Source organism: Lissotriton vulgaris, chromosome 1_1, assembly GCF_964263255.1.
Source record: "Lissotriton vulgaris chromosome 1_1, aLisVul1.2, whole genome shotgun sequence".
Taxonomy (NCBI): Eukaryota; Metazoa; Chordata; class Amphibia; order Caudata; family Salamandridae; genus Lissotriton; species Lissotriton vulgaris.
In genome coordinates, this window is record NC_141685.1 from 886,427,001 (window position 1) to 886,447,193 (window position 20,193).

The window sequence follows — 20,193 nt, forward strand, 5'->3', positions numbered from 1 at the left end:
CATTTCATCTTCAGCTGGTTTAAAGTCCGTTGGTAGGAATTGTGAGAAATGTACACTGCTATTGGGGGCTTCTGACTCGCCTTCAAATCAATTCTAGAGCTCTCACCAACCCCAAATAAACAACATAATAAATTCACTCACGCCCACAGAGGCAATTAGTTCAAAGGAAAAGCACCTCCTTCATATCCATGAATCTCAGTTCATTAACTGTCAAAGGAGGGTCTCTCCTTCACTAAGGATTGCACAGTTTTCAAAGATATTCTGTCACGCAATAATTTGGAAGGCATCCCCCATTTTATAAAGCCAGTTAAATCTTTGGATGTCACTTAATAAAGAATGTTAATAAACAATATATTTAATTAATTTCTCTTTTTTTCCTTTCTTTTAACTTTCACTGTATTCTATTTTTCATGCAATGCCACTAATGTAGTCCTAAGCCAACACATGTTCACTATATTTTCTATATTACAACGGCTCCCCTTAATAGTTAGCAGAATGGAATTACAATCGCAGAACGTCCAGGACATATTGTTTGGTGTCTAGGATAACAGGTTTCCATGTTTATTTTGTCCACTGAACAAGTAGGCTCAAGGCCATATAGCACAACTCCTTTGGCTGCCAGTATACTGTACCACAGCATGGTTCTGTGAAAGAGGATCGTCAGCCACTAAGGCACGATTTACCTTCATATGTATGAGTTGTATATATAATTCATTAATGTAAGGAAATGCAGCGTGCTCAGTTTGCATGAGGCAGTAGTTCTAGTATAAAGACACGCACACGTTTGCACAATTTAACAAGTTGACGGCATTTAGAATGCTCCCTTATCATATGAAATAGATCCAGAGCCTGAAACGCAAGATTGACTGCTTGCTTTCAAAATAAAGTGCACAAGAAAACATTTGCGACTTGAAAACAAAGTTTGTTAAACTATTGTGCCACTTTAATTTTTAGTTCTCGGAGGTATCATTTAGTAAAACATGTTTGGTGCATGATAATATTTTAAAGAAATGGTGAATATGTGTAAAACCATTGTGGTAACATGAAAACAATGGGTTTCAGATGTAGGCTTGGAACCGGTGCACCTAGCAAACGTTTGTGAATTCCATTCTGCATACTCAAACACGTTTGCTCGTATATATGCTCATCTGAAAATCTGCAGACGATTGCAAATTAAATTTCATGTCACTCTTTTTAAACCCCCGAAACCGTTTTACTCCTTTTATCAAGAGTAAATTCCAAACCTTTCCCCGTGCAGGAATTGATTTCAGAGGGGTTGGTGAATACCCTAAACATTTAAGTGTGTGGGTGTGTGCAGATTCGCATGGCATTCCAAACCTGGAACTAAAACCTTCTGCCCAACTGTAGCCATTCTAGGTACATTTTCAGAGAGGTGGCAAAATCAGAGACTTGCTAGAATCCAAACCCTGCTATGATATTTGCCCTGGCACCATCAGAAAGGCTGTTATCAGAGCTCCGATATGAAAATGCCTCAATAATTTGCCACCTCACTGCATTGCGCCAAAAGAGACAAGTAAATGTTATACAGGACAGGTAGATTTCTGAAGCATCCCATCTCTTGGATAAGTATAGATTTTAGAAAGTTTCACACCCTCGATAGTCTGTATTAGGGGTCTCAAAAAAAGGTAAATATTTGTTCAATTAAATTTTTCTTACTTTGTAAATGGCAGCAATATTTTACGACAGATATTTAATCAGCCCACCGTCATTCGCAGGTGTGCCTTGACAGCGCAACTGTCTGCAAGCTGTGTTACCAATCCTCTCACTTCATGCTATCGGCTACTTGGTGCATCATTCCGTATCGAGAAAGGGCCTCTATTGGATTACAAGAGGGTCCTTTTACATTGGAACCGTAAATCAATCACACTGCTCGTCACCTTTAATTCATTATCATCTACGCGAATTCTATTCAGAAAGCAATCAATGTTACTACTTTTTTCCCTTGTATTGGCAAACACAGTGAGCGCATTGTGATAAACAGCTTTTATATTTGCAACTAATGCAAACAGCATTTGTGAATGCCTGTCGTTACTGGTGTTCATGTATTAAAGCAAGACAGTTTGCCTTTGTCTTGTACATTCGGTTACCTTTTCCCTTGGTCCACTTCCATTTTACACTGAAAGTCGTCAAGTCACTACCATTCAAGCATGGGGTTTTGTTGCTAACTTTTTGGGAAATACAAGTGAATGGCAGGTCACAGGCCAACTGCTATGCTGTAGACCTCTGAGACTATGCACCATTCAGAGACTTCGCCCCATTCTGAGACTACGCGCCATTGTGTGCTGCTAGGCTGTGAATAAGTTCATAATGCACACTGCTTTCTTTACTGTTTGGCGGAGGAAGTGAGTTTTGTTCCATGACTAATGCCACCTCGAAATCAGAACAGAAAGCCGAAATCGCTGATGTACACTTTCCACGTGACTGAAAACAATACAGGATTGTCTCCCAAACCGGCTTCTATGTGATTTCAAATAAGAAATGTCATCTAAATCACAATTCGTTGTGTAAACTGGAGTGCGTTTGATTTCACCTACAAATCCACCCAACTTCACATATAGTCTGTAAGACAGTCTTCCGCTTACTGAGGTGCTTATTTTGTACAAGGTAATTCACAATGGTAGTCACAGAGTATGTTTTTTAAGTCTTTTAAATGGCTCTAATCTCTACTGCAAGGTACTTAGGAAATAAAGTGACAGCATCTACTGAAGATTCTTTTTCGTCAGTACCAGAATGAAATAAGAGTCCCTAAATCATAATGAAAATAATTTTCGATTAAATAAAAATGCACTCTACTTGCCAAACTTTGAAACGGAGACTGAGGGAAGGACAGCTATTCCCGCAGTGAAACTGATTTACTTGGATTAAAAATAATTTGGGCTCCCGGTTTTATGGTATTTATTTTCTCTACATTTACGTTTGAATTTATCCATATTTCTTTTTTGTTAATTTTTTCTGTATTTATCCATTTTTAGTTTGTTTTCTGTATAATTGAAGCTGCAATGGGTATTTTCCCACATTTATTTAACTGATAAATGTATACTCATTTTTTTTTTTTATAATATACTCGCAATTTAATGTCCAAAAGGTTTCAGCAGTTTACAGTGCAATAGTGTTATCGTAAAACACAAGCATTGTATAATAGCACAAATAATTATAGATCTGCACTCGATTAAGCTTAATTAGGGAATCTATTGTCTTTTTTCATCTCCCCTACTGCTCAATCTGTACACCTATTGACCTGGCACTTATGATTGACAATAGAAACAAATAATTCAAAGAAGGCCTATGGTCTGTATTTTTTGTATTAAAAAATAAATACAGACAGGAAAATAAATAGTTTTCGGTCTGTATTTATCTGTAAAAACAGACAACCGGGAGCCCTACAAATAATTCTGAAGGCTGGGTAACAGGTCTTGAACACGAGAACTGTTCCAATTCATGCAACTCCACAGTAGAAACAAAATGAATACAAATATGTGCCATGTAAAGAAAGCCTACCACAAAGAAGCTCACATCACCACCTTGCGCCTAATTCACAAAGATGGCGGTTCAGTCTCAATACAATACTATTTCACCTCAAGCACGGAAATCTCCAAACACCATTTAACGGAGATACACGTACCTCAGAGATTTTGCGGTCGTACTCTTGCATGAAGGAATCCACCTCAGCCTGCAGCTCTGCGGGGTCGGTCAGGGACTGGGTGTAGGCAGTAATCCACTCTGGACGGAGGGAAAGAGACAAGATGGCTTCAGTAGATAGTACACGCGTAAAGCAGTGAGGGGCTAGATGAGGCAGACTCAAAAAAGTAAAACTTTGCTGTGTGTCGAAGAGCACTAAACAGGCTTAATGTGCGCACCAACGAAATTGCATGGCCGGGTGCATATATAAGGACATCAAGTGCTTTTATTAACTGTGAGAAGTTGGCCTGATATGGGATGTCCACTATTCTAGTGGGCACCCTGTATCAGTCCAAACAACCCTTATGGTGATGGTTGTAAAGTCAACCTTATAGACCAGCTATCCTAGTGGTAGCATGGACAAAGCAGTCTTAGGCTAAACTCAAGAGGGCATGTGAAGCCAGCTGTTTTACCATATGTAACCCCTTTAATACCAAATGAAAGGACACCACACAGGTTATATATAAAATATATATGTATTTATTACTAACACAACCCCTCTGAACTCTTTATGAGGTCAGAGGCACAAGCACATAACAAGATACTTAATTATCATACATTAAGTTGCACAAAATAAAGTAGTGCCCTAGGGGCACATCAAACCATATACTAAAATAGTGGTATAAGAACAAGTCACGAACAATGGATAGGCCTGGGGCATCGCTGGGGCTACGCTGTACTACCAAAGAATAGGAAGCAGGAGGCCCACGGGAGGCGTGTGCAGTGTCTTTACACACATGCGAGTTACCATCGAGTTAGAATGGGAACAAAAGAAATGGAAACTAGTTCTTTTAGGTCACTTACGGATGGACTAGGAGAAAGCTACTGAAAACTAGGACGCTAGGATAGTCAATACCCACAGGAGCACCGGAGTACTCACGTTACCTCACCCACAGGAAGCGGGTGCATAGGTGTCAAAGTGTGTCGGGTTTCGTCTCTGAATCCTATGGAGCCTTGAAGAAAGATGCTGCAGGCGACCAGGAGAGAAGTGTCCGGGTGGATCCAAGGGCGGACCGAGGATGAAGAGTACCTGAAAGCAGAGGGGACAGAGTCTGGGTCACTAGCCAGTGACCAGGAAGGAACCAGGTGATGTCGTGAAGCTGGTCTCTGCAGCCACGTGGACCAGGAGGTGTCTACGACGACCAGGAGCTGGGCACGGACTGTCCCACGAAGGATCTCGCTGTCGGCGGTGTCGGCTTCCGGTCTGGAGTCAACAAGCCTTGGCAAAGGCAACACACGCAGGAATCGAAGATGGCTTCTTTATCAGACCAGCATGGTCTGATGGGCTTCTCCTTTTCAGGGACGCAGGGGCCAGCCTGGAGCAACCAGGCCAGAGGTGTAGATTCAAACGTTTGTCGCCACAGAGGCCACTAGCCAACGGGCAAGTGACCGGACAAACGCGTGTCCGAAGGAAGGCTGGAAGTCCGGGTCTTGTCCGGCTCTGTGCTCGGGCTCCGGCGGGAGCGTCAATAAAGCAAACCGTTGATCGCTTGATGGTGCCTGCTTACACAAGGTGGTCACTCCTGGACCACAAGGGAGATTCTTCAGTCTTCTATCTTCAAGTAGAACGTCGAAGGTCCAGAGTTTCGTTTCAAGTTTCAGTTCAGGATAAATCTACAGTCTCTTAACTCAGGCTCCTACCTATATACTAATCTGAGGGGCTGGATTACCGGCTAGGTCCCTCCTATGGGTGGGACCAGGGAAGGGGGTGGTTACACCCCTTTCCCTTTGTCCAGTTTCGCGCTGGGGCTGGAGTGCCCCAGCAACTGGTTTCAACCGGACTATGCATGGGACACCTTGTGTGCCCCGGGCAGTGTCTCATTTCATTCAGCCCTCCCTGCCCCAATACACTATGGCCTGTCTGGGGTGGTGCTAGCACCTCCCAAGACAGCAAACCTATTGTCCAAGCCTCCATCGCTGGAAGGACTCCCAGCAGCAGGAGGGCGGACTTGTGTCTGTGGCAGCAGCATCCTTTTTGTGATGCTGAGGCTCTGGTTAACTTTAACCAGGTTTAATAGGAACAACATGTCTTCTCCCTCTAAAAGGGTGGAATGCTACCCCTGTCGCCAGAGGTGGCGAGGGGGTAGTATTCCAAAGAGTACAACACCTTACACGACATGTTTGATAAAGCCAAACCAGAGTTAGCATTCAACCGTGAGGATGATAATGCACCTAAGAGCATATGGTACGGCTATATCATAGAATAGCTATAAGGACATGGTTCTGAAAGCTGCAGACAGGCTCAGCTCATGCTAGAGCCTCATCTCATATAAAACCAAGCACTCTGCCTCCAGGATTGTTAAGGTCTGCCATAGGAGTGACTTATAGGTATATATGTGTCTATATGTAAAGGTAGGTATAGGGATACTACATCTAAGCAAGGGGTGGTTACACGACCTTGCCCCAGCTGAGTGATCAGCCAGTTGTTTCAATGTGAGTGGCCAGCCAGGGGTGGCATAATACATGCTACAGCCCCTGGTAAGCCTTGGATGCACCTATGCCCTGGGTACCTATAGTACACTGTACAGTGGCTCATAAGGTGACCCAATGTACAATTGGTAATGTACCTAAAGTACATGGTATGAATTTAGAGCGCACGGCTGGGCTGTGGGTCTGATTAGCAGGCCCACAGCCACATTAAGTCGAAAACCAGTAAAGCAAAAAGCAAAAAGTGGGGTGACCATAGGATAGCAGACCCTACTCTCCTACATTAACTGCAAGCATTTATATAGTGCAGACCCTGCTCGGGAGATCTATTGAGTGCCCTGCATTGTACAGCTACATTAAGTGTCAAGTGAGTGACAGCACAGTGCGTAAAATTCCATGGTGGGGTCTATTGCCATGGCCACACACTAAATGCAAGGATACAGGTAAAAAAGGGGCTGAGGTAGTGATGAGAGAGATTGGGGAGGGTCGCCTAAGAAGAACGTTGGTCAGGCAGCTGGATTCGATTGACCTGGGTCGACAGATTGAGGAGGGTCAGCTAAGAAGAAAGTTGGTCAGGCAGCTAGAGGCGATCGAAAGGGGTCTCTGGTATGCGTGTACAAGAGCACAGAGGATAGTACTGATATAAGTGTAAAGTCGATTTTCATGTGCACAGAGGCGTCTCTCACTTATATTTGTGTTAACAGTACGTAGAGGTCGCACCACTCTCTGGGGGTTTGGTCTACTCACTTTGAACACCTGTAAGCAGCGGTTCCCTCTTTGACATCACAAGAGGCTCCTGCTGAACTGAAGTCCTGAAGGCATGCACACCAGCACGATTTCTGAAGACTACATATGCAAACCTAAAGCCCTGGGATTAGATGAAAAGTCAGTTGTTAAAGAACATCTTAGAGAACAACAAATTCTAGAAATCTTTTGTATATCACTCACCGGAACCCGCTCCTGCATGAAAAACTTGGACTCTGGGGCAGACTGAGTCTCAGGAGGACCTGGTTTTTCCTGAAGTTCGACAGACTGAACAGGGCCAAACTGAGAGCACAGACGAGAAAGACATTTCTGCAAAAAAAGATAAGGACGTACTCTGTTAAGAGTAGATGACGGTGGCTTCACTAAACCAATTCTCTCCTTTGATGAACACATCCCTTCACAGGCTGCATTCATCAGAAGGTTAAGAACATGCATTTTTGGTTTGTTTTACGGGGAATTAAAGCCTTAGAAAACAAGCATTGGCATAGCCAGTTGGTCTCACCTTTGGGACCTTATAAGTAAAAAATAAAATTGCAGTTAGAAGACTTCACATTTACCACTGCATGAAGGAATTAGGATAGAATTGGTAGAGAAAAAGGAGGTTAACCGGTCAATGCGGAAAGGAATGAATTTCTAACATTTGATTAAAACCTGCAAATTAGGTGAAATGTATTGTTACTATTTGTCCTGGCACTGAACTACGAATGTTTCTTTTTGTTAGCTGCGGTTTACAGCTTCCTTGCATTGCTCGGTGGATGACTCATGCTTCCAGCACTCCACAGTTAATTACTGTGCAAGTTCCGGGCTCTCCGGAGGCTCAGTGATTAGAGCTGCCTTAAAAGTTTCCAGAGCGGTCAGAAGCAGACCTTCTGGCTGAGACACTCTTGGTTTCTCAGCGAGTCTGTTTCATTTTGCAACATTTCTTTTGTCAGCCTGTTAATCCGTAAATGCATGATGGAGTGGCGCAGCGGGGCAGAATGAAGTGGTGCGGCGGAGGGTGGAGTGGAGCGGCACGGCACAGTGGAGTGGAGTGGAGTGGAGCGGCACGGCAGAGAGTGGAGTGGAGCGGCACGGCAGAGAGTGGAGTGGAGTGGAGCGGCACGGCAGAGAGTGGAGTGGAGCGGAACGGCATGGCAGAGAGTGGAGTGGAGCGGCACGGCAGAGAGTGGAGTGGAGCGGCACGGCAGAGAGTGGAGTGGAGCGGCACGGCACGGCAGAGAGTGGAGTGGAGCGGAACGGCACGGCAGAGAGTGGAGTGGAGCGGAACGGCACGGCAGAGAGTGGAGCGGAACGGCACGGCAGAGAGTGGAGTGGAGCGGCGCGGCAGAGAGTGGAGTGGAGCGGCGCGGCACGGCAGAGAGTGGAGTGGAGCGGCGCGGCAGAGAGCGGAGCGGAGCGGCACGGCAGAGAGTGGAGTGGAGCGGAACGGCACGGCAGAGAGTGGAGTGGAGCGGAACGGCACGGCAGAGAGTGGAGTGGAGCGGAACGGCACGGCAGAGAGTGGAGTGGAGCGGCGCGGCACGGCAGAGAGTGGAGTGGAGCGGCGCGGCACGGCAGAGAGTGGAGTGGAGCGGCGCGGCACGGCAGAGAGTGGAGTGGAGCGGCACGGCAGAGAGTGGAGTGGAGCGGCACGGCAGAGAGTGGAGTGGAGCGGCACGGCAGAGAGTGGAGCGGCACGGCAGAGAGGGGAGTGGAGCGGCACGCCGGAGAATTCCGCGGCACGTCAGTGAATTCCGCGGCACGTCGGAGAATTCCGCGGCACGTCGGAGAATTCCGCGGCACGTCGGAGAATTCCGCGGCACGTCGGAGAATTCCGCGGCACGTCAGTGAATTCCGCGGCACGTCAGTGAATTCCGCGGCACGTCGGAGAATTCCGCGGCACGTCGGAGAATTCCGCGGCACGTCGGAGAATTCCGCGGCACGTCGGAGAATTCCGCGGCACGTCGGAGAATTCCGCGGCAAGTCGTAGAGTGGTGCATCGTAGAATAGAGTGGTGTCGAATAGAGTCGAGTAGAGTATTGTAGAGTAGAGTAGAGTGGTGTAATGTGGAGTATGCATGTGGTGGTAGTGCACTGCCATTACAAACAACACATTTTCAAGGAAATGACCATTACATTTGCACAGACAGCTTTACTGATAAAAGTATTCAGTGTACAACCGATAATGTAGAGAAATGTCATTACCTAGTGTATTGATTTGTTTAAAAATGTTTGTTTCCACCACGCTTCATAATTAGAAAAAATTTGCTTCATTTGTGCTAACATAATTTGAATATTCTGAAATATCCGCACAGTTCATTTGCAGACATTTAAATTGTGTTGTGTGCTAGAAAAAATTCTTCTCATTCATAGCAAGATTGTCACATAAATCCTCTCACTTTGAAGTCAGAGAAAGAAAAGTAAACACAAAGCTCCATCGGAAGACAGAGCCTGACATTTGACCTTGGTCTTTGAACGCACAGCACATGTGACATGATAAGAGTAAGATTTAAATGGCTATTTTAAAAAAAGCAAGCATTCGAGGAAGAATACAGTAAATAGTATATGCTCTACAGGAGGGACGAACTCATTCAGGACAGCCTGAAACAAATAAAGCCAGCAAATAGAAAGCAAGCAAAAGTGAGTTACAACAAAGCCCATGGTAAGAAATAGGCAGAATGCATTCCCAGGGAAGCTTTCAGAATGTCCCCAAGAAGTCATTAACAAACCAGACAGCTGTGCTGTCTGGTAGGCTTTGACCTAAAAATGAAGGCTGGTTTAACCCCTTCGATGCGGATGACAAAGCCAGCTCGTCATGGGCGTTACCTGCGCTGCGCGCATGACGAGCTAGCTTTGTCACGAAAGCCGCGATCTTGAAATTTCAGCGTGCAGCGGGAAAACCCGCTAGCGCGCATGCAGTTAAACAACCAGCTCTTTCAGTATAGCCTTAAAATTCAAAGTGTGCTTCTTTGTGGGCTAAGGGGATAGCAGTAGCGGAGATACGAGGGATATATTCTTGTTCATAAAGAAAATAAACAGTACATTTTTAGCTTAAGCGACCCCTAGTAATTACATTTGGGTTGGGTGGAGGGGTGTACAGATTTAGGAGCAACAGGCAGGACATCACCAGTAACAACTTATAACAGGACAATGGAGAGGAGCACAGTATTAAAAGCTCAGAAAAAAAGACTGGGGTGGGGAGAGGTCAGTAAACAGAGGCCACTATGAACCTGGAGGTGCTGGGGAAATCAGGAGTATCAGAAGCAAATATTTATTAACAACCGCGAGCACCTGGATATGTGGTACTAGGAAAAGTAAGAAGACAGACAATGATTTCACAAGGCCTCAGAGAGATAGTGCCAATGCCACAATGGAACCATGTCTGGTTTGTGCCAGCAGCATCAGCGAATGGTCGAATAGGGTCTTTCTACTGGTTTTGATACTAAGAGTCAGCATAAGGAGCAACCATTGATCAGCCTCAGGTGCAATACTTTCCCAAATAGGCAGCATATCGATTGTGACGCATGGAAAGATCACAAGCTATTTGTCAGCAGGATCTGCATTTTGGGCACAAATCCGATGTCTTGAATTTGTCATTCAGCAACAGCAGCTATTTATTTTTATGAGAAAATAATGTACATTATATGCCCATTTGATGTGTGGTCACTCTCTCACCTGTGTGCAGTACGGAGGAACGTTGGTGATGAAAAGGGTCCGGTCCTGCGGACGTGTAGGGTCTAGGTCCTGACGTACTTTGTGCTCCTTGATATACAAGTAGTGATGCGAGTAGGAGGTTTCTGAAAATTTCACAGGGAGAGCTGGAAAAAATAACAGAAGTGGCAATACTGAGGGGAAAGAGAAGCAAAGAAACCACAAGGCTGGGTCATATCCTGCCCCCAACACCACCCTCTGAGGCCTTCAGTTACTCTGTGGCCTTGTCTTGGTGTCCTGGGAGCACTCAGCAGTTCATGGAAAGTAACCAAAGAAGATACTGCCCTTGGCCCTGATGTCTCATCCCAGCAACACATATTAAGGTGTTTATGCATTAATTGTGGGATTTTTTAACATTTAGACCAATGGTCAATGTAATCCTATTTAGGCGCTTTACACATCCTCAAATGTGTTTGTGTGTGTGTGTGGGGGTTAATTGTGTGTAAGTGGAGTCTTAACGCTGTTCATTTACTCCTAGTTGATGAAAGTGCAGAGATTCCCATGGGCATACAATATATCCATATAACATACAGGCTGGGAACTTAATGGATTGGAGACGGTCCCAGCACAAAATTCATCTTCTTCCTTCCTTATAAAAGAGAAAGTGGGTCTGACACAAATTTCATTGTTCAGGGTGCCAATGAAAAGTTCACAAGATTTTCTAGTCTGGTTTAAAGTGGCTTTCAGGCATCCGTCAGTGGTGTCCAGTGAATCACCGTTCTGAAGGGAGACACTGCCTGGTGGTCTAGTGGGCTTTCTGCCGTCCGCCGGGAAGGAAAAGATCCCCGAACAGGACGAAGGGGGGGGGGGTATGGGGGAATTGGGGGGGGTTAGGCCCGATGTCCGAGAGGGCCGTCCCCACCCATTTTACACAAAGTACAATTGAAGGTGTTTAATGGGCTTCTGCCTCTCTCTGGGGCAGAAAAGCTTTTGGGCTAGGGCAGGGGGAGAACTAGCCCTTTGCCAGAGAGGTCATGCCCACCTCTTTATACATTACCTGGTGGTCCACTGGGCTTGGAAGAAAATACCCATTTGCCACCGAAGGGGTGCAGAAAGACTGCTGGGGTTATTTGGGGAGGGGTAGGGGATAGGTCCAATGCCTGGGAGTGCTGCCCACAATCATTTTGCACAAAAAAGCGAAAGGAAACAAATCACTGGCGTCTAGGGGCCTTTTTCATCTAACAACCTCCAATCTACCCTGTTGGGGGAAGAGTTTGGAGGGAGGGGGAGGACAAGCCCACTATGAGGGAACAGCTCACTCAAAAAAAAAAATGGTTCCATGGTGGATCCCTCTTGGGAACCACCCTCCTTCGGTGATCCCTAAAGCAGGGATCCACTAGGGAAAGAGGGATTATCCACTTTCCAACAATACCTCTCCCATATGTATCAGTGCTCGGGCAGAGATATGCCCTGAACCGCAACGCAGTAAAAGTGGTGATGCAGTGAAAGTGAAATAAGCCTAACAGTTCATTTTCTGTGAAATGACCACCAATCATTATTTCAAAGCAAAAACAAAAAAGCCTTGGTTGGTGGGAAATCTCTTCCCCAGCTCGGAGGCTCAATTAAAAGAAAATCCTCTGGGGCTCGCACCAGATGGATTTCCTGCCTCTAGTGCCAGGACGTGCTGTAGCGGTCCTCAGCACCTGAGCACTGGTGCCGAAGACGTCTCCAATATGTACATAGCACCCAAGAGGTTAACTGAAATACAGAAAAACAAGCAAAGAAATAATGAGTGGACTGACTGGACTATGTGACTAGGTATGCTCCTTCCCTATGAAGTGATTGTTGGGTTACAGTCCTTTTTTCTTATCACATACTTGCTACTACTGCTCAGTTTGATGTCATTTTTTCTAATTCCTGATAAAAAAAACATAATAAAAACAAACAAGCATTAGGAATGCATTAGGGCTCGGGTTTGTTTGAGTTTGAGATAATGGCATTGTAAATGGTAATGTGCACTGACAGCTGCTGATGATTGTGCCAATTGAAAGAGTGGCTGGTATACTGTCAGCTGTTGGTGTGTGTGTGTGTTTAGTGAAAGTTGCACTGACATTGTTTATTGTGTGCGTGGGTGTTTAGCGGCACTGATGCATGGTCGTGTTTGTTTTTGGTGAAAGCGTACATTGATGGTTGTTGGTGTTTGTGCATGGTGAAAGCATTCATTGACGGCTGGGGGTGTGTTGTTTTCTGTGTACTGGTGAGTGTGTGGTGGTGAGTCTGTGGGGGTGAGCCTGGGGAGTGAGTGTGGTGGTGAGTGTGTGGTGTTGAGTTGTGACGAGTGTGTGGTGTTGAGAGAGTGAGGTGTGTGGTTTGTGTGTGTGTGTGGTGTATGTGTGTATGGTGTGTGTTTGTGGTATGTGTGTGTGGTGTATGTGTGTGTGGTGTTTTCTGCACACACACACTACCCCTACACATTCACACACTGCTCACCCGCACACTCCCAATGTCACCCTGCATAGTCGCACACTGTTTATCCTGCACACTCATTCTGCACACTCACACAATGTGCACCCTGCACCCTTACACACTGTCTCTGCAGTCACTCTACACTCGCTGTCACTCTGCGCTCGCTGTCACTCTGCGCTCGCTGTCACTCTGCGCTCGCTGTCACTCTGCGCTCGCTGTCACTCTGCGCTCGCTGTCACTCTGCACTCGCTGTCACTCTGCACTCGCTGTCACTCTGCACTCGCTGTCACTCTGCACTCGCTGTCACTCTGCACTCGCTGTCACTCTGCACTCGCTGTCACTCTGCACTCGCTGTCACTCTGCTGTCACTCTGCACTCACTGCGTGACACTGACGCATTTCAGTGCGGTACTCCGCATCACCGCACTGAAATGCATTGTCACGCATAATGCATAGTGTTTGAGTTGCCTGTTAGTGCTACCTAGAATCTGTGTGTGTCAGCTGTCAGTACAGTGCGCTGCCTGTGAGCGCTGCCGCAGTCCTGGGGCGCTCCCAGCTGAGTTAGGGAAGGCCTGGAGGGCAGTGCTACAATGTATCTTCTTGTGATTGCTCCTGCGGCGCTGCGCAGCTTTGAGTCAGACAGTGTCAGTCTGCGTTGCGCCATTGCAGAGTAGTGCTCAATAGCTACTACCGCGAGAGCTGTGCCCAAGTCAGATTGTGTGACACAATTTGTGGACTTTGCGCCGTGGAACGTTACGTCGTGTTGCATTACAGCTGGGAATATGAGAGAGGCAGTTTGAGTGTAGCTCTGTCTGGCCGCAAATCATGACGAGCCTACCTGGCCGAGGGAGAGTGCAGGAACGGAGCGAGCAGCGGAGCACGTCATGATTTTGACGGCTTTCGAAATTCCTCCTGTGTGGGCCAGTTTTATTTATTATGTATTTATTTTATTTATGCGATTTTATATAGCGCAAACATTACCCGAAGGTGTCAGAGCGCTTTACATAAGAACTAGTTGCGATACATAAGGTCTCAGGATTACGTGCGTTGCAGAAAAGATACAAACAGAAAAAAAATTGGATATGTGAGCTACGAGGCAAACCTTCCACACACTGCTGGGGCACCATAGGAAAGGATGGCTTGTTGGTAAGTAGCACGAAAAATAAGCTGCTCAACTTCGTGAACTTTATGACTAATCAAATCCAAAGAAGCATATCTTCATTCCAGAGCCCAAAGGGCCTTGAACATTCCGTGATTGTGTGCGACGCTACACAGTCAACGTGTAATCTGAACTGCTTCCGCGCTTCTTTTCGATACAGTATGAAAGCGAAGCTGTCACATCAAAGACAACGCAAATATCCTTCCTAGCCCACATGTATCCACATTCTTTTCTAGTGCCCCCTCTTCTCCAGCTGCAGGCAGTGCTAATCGTAGCTTAATCGCGGGCTTTCTCTCGCCCAGCAGTCCTTCCCGCTAGAGATAATCGTTTATTGATATTCGAGTTTTTCTGATGCTGTGTCGGTGCCATGTTACGCCCAGGCTTGTGCACGCAGCAGCAGGCAGTAAGCCACGAGCCCTGCGCCTCGCCTTCACAACTTACGTGCTCCAGGGTGGCTGAGGAACCACTTCTGTGGTGCTTGCTTTTAAATAAAATGCATTGGCTATGCCAATATGTATGGGCTAATGTGCTAAAGCACGGAGCGTTAGCATTTTAGAGCGGGACTGCCAGCGGAAGCGGCTAGAGGGGGCTGTAACTGTAAAAGAACCCCCCTCCCCCCACCATTCCTATGGAATCTCACGAGTGGAGGCGGAAGGATACACCCGGACAGCTTATTGCACTAGTCCAGAGGTGTATACTCCACTGGCCTGAGGAAAGACATGATGAAGGTCTTGTTAAACACTGCGCTTAGAAACCCCAGACCCAAAGGATTGTATTTGGAGGAATATGGAGATAAAAGTACCAAACTACATTGTGTCACAAGCAGAAGACATCTTTGTTTTCTTGATGTCATGCAAACCAAAATAACTTCTTTATTGCTGAGGCATCACACTTGGGCACAAGAAAGTTACAGCTGCTTTAAAAAGGCAACCTGGAAGTAGCCGAAATTATGAGATGGTCATGCAAAGAAATTGTAGAGAAAACATTGGTGAATAAATACATTCCACTGCCCTAAGCGTCACCTCATCCATAAACAAAGCCAAGTAAAAACACTCTGGTTATTTAGAGTGTGGTTGGTGTGGGACATTGGGCAAAAAAATGTGGCCTGCTCCATTATGCATGGGTATACACATGACAACGGTAACATTTTTGGTTAATGTTTCACATCTGTCAAACTCTAAAAACTGTTTTCATATGCTGCAATGCTAGTTAGAGTAGTTCATTAAGAAATTGGGGGTAGTATACCTGCGCATAGGTGATTCTGATACTTAGTTTATTTATGTGCAATAATTATAAGAAGACATTACAGCTCGTTTATGCACTATGAAATACTGTCCTGGACAGCTTCAGGGCAGTATTTGCTTATAATAACAGCCGTTGCCCGAAGGTGAATTTTATTAATTAATTTCCGAGCCTGCCTGGAATGCAGGCTGCGGCACGATGCAGCGGGCAGCAGGGCCGACAAAGGTGGATTGCCGCTGGGGTAGCTCGCTCGTGGCCTGAGCCAGCCATCAGCTGTAATAATGAAAGGAGTCAAAGACGAACCCACACCGGCAGTTGAGTTAACCTGGCCCGAGCGCTGGAGTTGTTCCTCAGCTGCAGTGGTTCCGCAGCCCGTCCAGAGTACACCAGCAGCCCGTAGTTTAAATCCTGCATGGCAGCGCTGGTGTTGCCGTGGGCGGGGCCACCCTGGAGAGTCCGAGTTGTGGGCACTGGCTACCAGAAGGCGTGTTCCCGCAGCGCTGTAAAGAAGTAAGTGCCTGCAGTGTGTGTGCCTAACTCCAATGCTTATGTAACTTTAAGCTATATAGAACAGTAGAGGAACGCAGGTTAATTATTTTCGAGGCTTGCAAATGTCTTCTCTGAATCCTCCGTTTTGCAAGGTGTTTTAAGCAGAAACCGCTGTTGCACTGCTCTCCCTGAAGGGTTCTGTTTCTGTAAATCTTTTATTTATTTTTCTTGTTGGAATAGGATCCATCAGTTAACCAGGCTGGCCCTGTAAACACAGCAATATGCCTCTGGATAGCACTTCAATCGCACCTCCCCGAAGCTGCCTGTGAACGCACATCATAAAAAAAAAATGCTCGGTTTGTAATTTGAATCCGGCCGCATTCCACGCTCAGAGACGAAAAAAAAAAAAGAACTACAGTTTGGACGAGCATGTATGAGTCATCTTCTGTGAGCCTCGCCTGCTGCCTCTCGTCGTTTTACATTGAACGCGCATCATCTGGATTGCATTACACGGGCACTCTGACAGCTCCTAATTAAGATGAATAACTCTCCTGTGCTCGTTCGCGGACAGAAAATGCCAACTCGGGCACGCGTACATTGCATACAGCCTATCACGTCAAGGCTACTGAATACACAGCACAGCGAAGACGAATCACTAGGCAGATGCCATGAAAATCTAAGGAATGTCCCAGCCGGAGTCCTTTCTGAAACTTTTTTTTTTCTAAATACTAAAGAGCTCGCAAGCTCCTCCTACACTACGTGTAGGGGAGGCCCGAGCCCTAAAAAGGAGCAGTACATGATGCCCAGAAAGTGATTACCCAGGAGCGCGCAATATGTCACAAGGGAAGGCAGAGATTTAAAAAACATGCTTTCTGGTTCCATAGTTTTCATTTAGCTCTTTCCACAACCTTTGGGGTGTCAGTAGTTCTGGTACTAAGTCTGAGGGACAACAGTCACCAAAGATAGACAACTGTGCTATGGAATCTGCCCATATCTAAAATATTGAGTTCACAGCCAGTATATTTTGGCAAAGTGGTAAAACCAGCATGAAGTCTGCTAGTGCCATGGCTAAAAAGTTTTCATTGTCCCAGGTATGGTGGTGGAGGTAGGTAGTTTGTTACTGCCCCACCTTAGTGAACATCACACCATTTTGTAGTCTTTATCAAGGATTTCTTTTATAGCACTCGTTTAACACAGCCTGCCTCTAAGCACTACTAATGTTTGTAGAAAAGAGAGTAAAGGCATAAAGAGATTGTGAAGGTTAAGATTCTATTTTGATTCAATAATCAAGTTTCTTTCTTGGTATACCTGACTTACCAAAGGTAGTAATAGCAAACAGGGTGCCGTACAGGATTAGCAACTCAGATCTAGCGTAACATAGAACTGTCAGAACTATGAATCTTCTGGAGGCTGGGGGTGTAATTAGAGGGCACTCCGGAATGAAACCTACAAAATGACTCACTGTCCAGACCATGTACATGCTTTACTTCCTCTACGTCCCACCTTGCAAACCCTCGCCCACCCTGCTGGCATTAAATGTGGCCCTAGGTCACACCAAACACCATACTTTTGGCCCATGGGAAAATGTATGTGAGTACCCATGCTAAAGACTGTTCTGTATGGATGATGTGAGAATGCATGGAATGCAAGTGTCTGTTTGCTGATTATAAAATGGAGGGAGAATGGAGTCATGACATGAGATATCAGGCAATGGTTGTAACCTAAGCACCCAACATGAAATGGACAACTTAACTCCTACCTGAAAGGCTCGAGACTCCTGTTTGAAGATACTAACATCCTATTACAACACTTTCCTGATTTGTTTTTTCTAGATTCTTTTTATTTTTACATGTCTGCCCTAAACGAGTTGCGAGCTGTGAGATGGTAGTGGAATGTTGGAAGGCGGGTTGGAGGAATACAACTGGGGAATGCTTGTTACTGTTAGTGTGAATTAATACAAGCTTCTCAGCACCACATGTCGCAATACAAATGAAATATCATAAGCCCATGCTCCACACTGGGCTCAATCTGCCCAGGAGTGCATGCTGACACCCCATGCAGGCCATCATCTCTGTAAGAAAGGACCAGCTCCTCATTTCTCCCAAAGTCCACCTCCGCACAAATTTTTTTAATAACTAATTGCCACAATGTTGTAGTTAGTGGACAGGGGGTTCACACGCGAGTCTGGAGCCACTCAGGTAGGAGGTATGCTCTTTATTTCAAGTTAGGCCCTTAGATTACAGCAGTGGCCTTTTGGCTCCTGTGGAGCGCACTTATTTTTTCCAGATCTACTTAACTACCATATTTCACCCAGCACACCAATATTCAATTTATTATCACATGATCACTGCTGCACAATGAACATTTTACTACAGCATGCTCAATCGGCCAATGCATCACAAATACATCCCTAATTATTCCCACTCCTTACACACAGAACAACAGTAATGCCATGACACTATATCATCCCCATTCCTTAAACATAAAGGACAAAGTACCAGCACATCACTACACAGGCCAAATATCACACCTGGAGGGAAGAAATAAAACTGAGCTCTAAGCACAGCTCTATTCAGAGGTTTGCTGTGTATATACAAACTCCTGTGAGATGTAAGGACCCCAAAAAGTGATCCCACCTCAAAGAGGTTACCAAACGGATCCCTTCACTTTGGTTTTAACATTTTTATTTGAAATCACAAACCTGGGAGTCATACCTAACCAATTTAGTCTCAGTTCTTGTCCCAAAGACTAAGCCTGTACACAAGTAACCACGTACTCCACCAGTACCGAAATAAGAGCCATTTCAGGAATGATCAGCGCGGGGACACACTAGTCAGTGTAACCATGCGCTTTACAAGCTGTATATGAATAAACTAGCAGCCCGCCCCGGTGTTGCCCGGGGCAGAAGGGGGCTGGGGGCATCATCGCAGCAGGAGAGGCGCAGCAGAGCGGCTGGGAGCAGCAGAGCGTACTTACAGTGTTTCCTTGCTCTGGTTTTGTTGCTCTGGCCGCTTCTGCCCATGCTCATGTCCACTGTTTCCCCCGACGTCCCGGAAAAGGCTTCCGAGCACTTACGGCCCCCGCCCGTCCCTCCGCCCGTCCCTCGGTGCGCACCCGCGGCTGCTTCACTTACCTTAGCCGCCGCTCCTCCACGCGCTGCTGAGTTTACCGCTCCACTGCTCCTCTGCTTCTCGACGCTCCTCACGGCTTGTCCGCCGCTCGCCGCTCCTCCCCGCCTGTCCGCAGCTCCTCCCCGCGCTCATGTCCGCCGCTCTTCCTCTTGCTACTGAACGCCGCTCCTCCCCGCGCTCCCGATGTCATCACGGACGTCGCGGCCGGCGCTACTTGCAAGGGACCACTTTTTTTTTTATTCCTACATTTTTTAAAGAACGTATATTTTTTATTTTTATATAGCCTATGTCCTTCTGCTTGCCCTGAGGTTTTCAAAGATGTCTTGGGTGTTTGGATTGGTGGTGTACTTTTCGGGTTTACCTGGCTCAAAGGACACAGTTCTCTCTTAATAATAGTAGTATAGATAAATAAATAAATAAATAAATAGTGTCCTCAATTTTGTAGCTTTGTTCCAGGTGCACTAGTCCTGCAATAGCACACAGCCTAACCACTGCCATTTCCACTAAGACAAGCTCCATTGCTCCCCTCCAGATTCTGAATACAGCTGATGACACGGTCTCAACTTAAACCCCTAGACTAGTTAGGCCCTCAACTTTCCCCCCTTCCACTTAATAAGCAGCTTCTATTTGACTGGAAGTCTGCTCAAGATTTGATGAAATGCAGTAATCAATCTCCGTGAAGTGTTTTCTCAGTTGGCCAGGATCTTCTAGTGGTATTTCGTTTTCACCTTTGCTACTGTAGCCTTTTCTGTAGCATTTTAAGCAAAAAAAATATTTCTTCTTCCTCCTCTTGTGAGCCAATACTGGTGTTCCATGGGTTGTCAATCCTGCATCTCATAATCCCCTATGGAGCAACCTGGCTCCCTGAATGTGCCCTAAAATAGCACATACACAGACATTGGTCTCAAATGGCTTCACAATGAGGATCGGGCCTCCGACCATGATTGGCGGTGGAAAGGAAAACCGATGTTCCAGATTACCCCACTTGCTGTCTTATGTTCACAACCTCCTGGTGTATTCCTTGACCTCTCTGCAGGATACGGTGCCAGTTCAAATGTGGCCCACCACCAGTCTAGTGCTCCCCCTCTAATCCAGGTCGGCTCAATAAATCCAGAACAAATCTGCGCACCTCCTCAATCCACCAGGAGGAAGCACCGCAGCTCCCAATACCACTTTCCCCTACCCGA

At 46.2% G+C, this 20,193-nt stretch overlaps 1 protein-coding gene across 1 annotated transcript in view; it reads right to left on the reverse strand.

The window, feature by feature from the left end:
* The window catches only part of RRP7A (ribosomal RNA processing 7 homolog A), a 32,393-nt gene that overhangs the window by 11,250 nt on the left and 950 nt on the right, over positions 1-20,193 (reverse strand). The window contains exons 2-5 of the mRNA XM_086958791.1: positions 10,545-10,687; positions 7,075-7,200; positions 6,874-6,994; positions 3,644-3,741 (exon numbers count right to left, since the gene is read on the reverse strand). Of these exons, the coding sequence (XP_086814917.1) occupies positions 3,644-3,741; positions 6,874-6,994; positions 7,075-7,200; positions 10,545-10,687 (488 nt within the window). The remainder of the gene's footprint in view (positions 1-3,643; positions 3,742-6,873; positions 6,995-7,074; positions 7,201-10,544; positions 10,688-20,193) is intronic.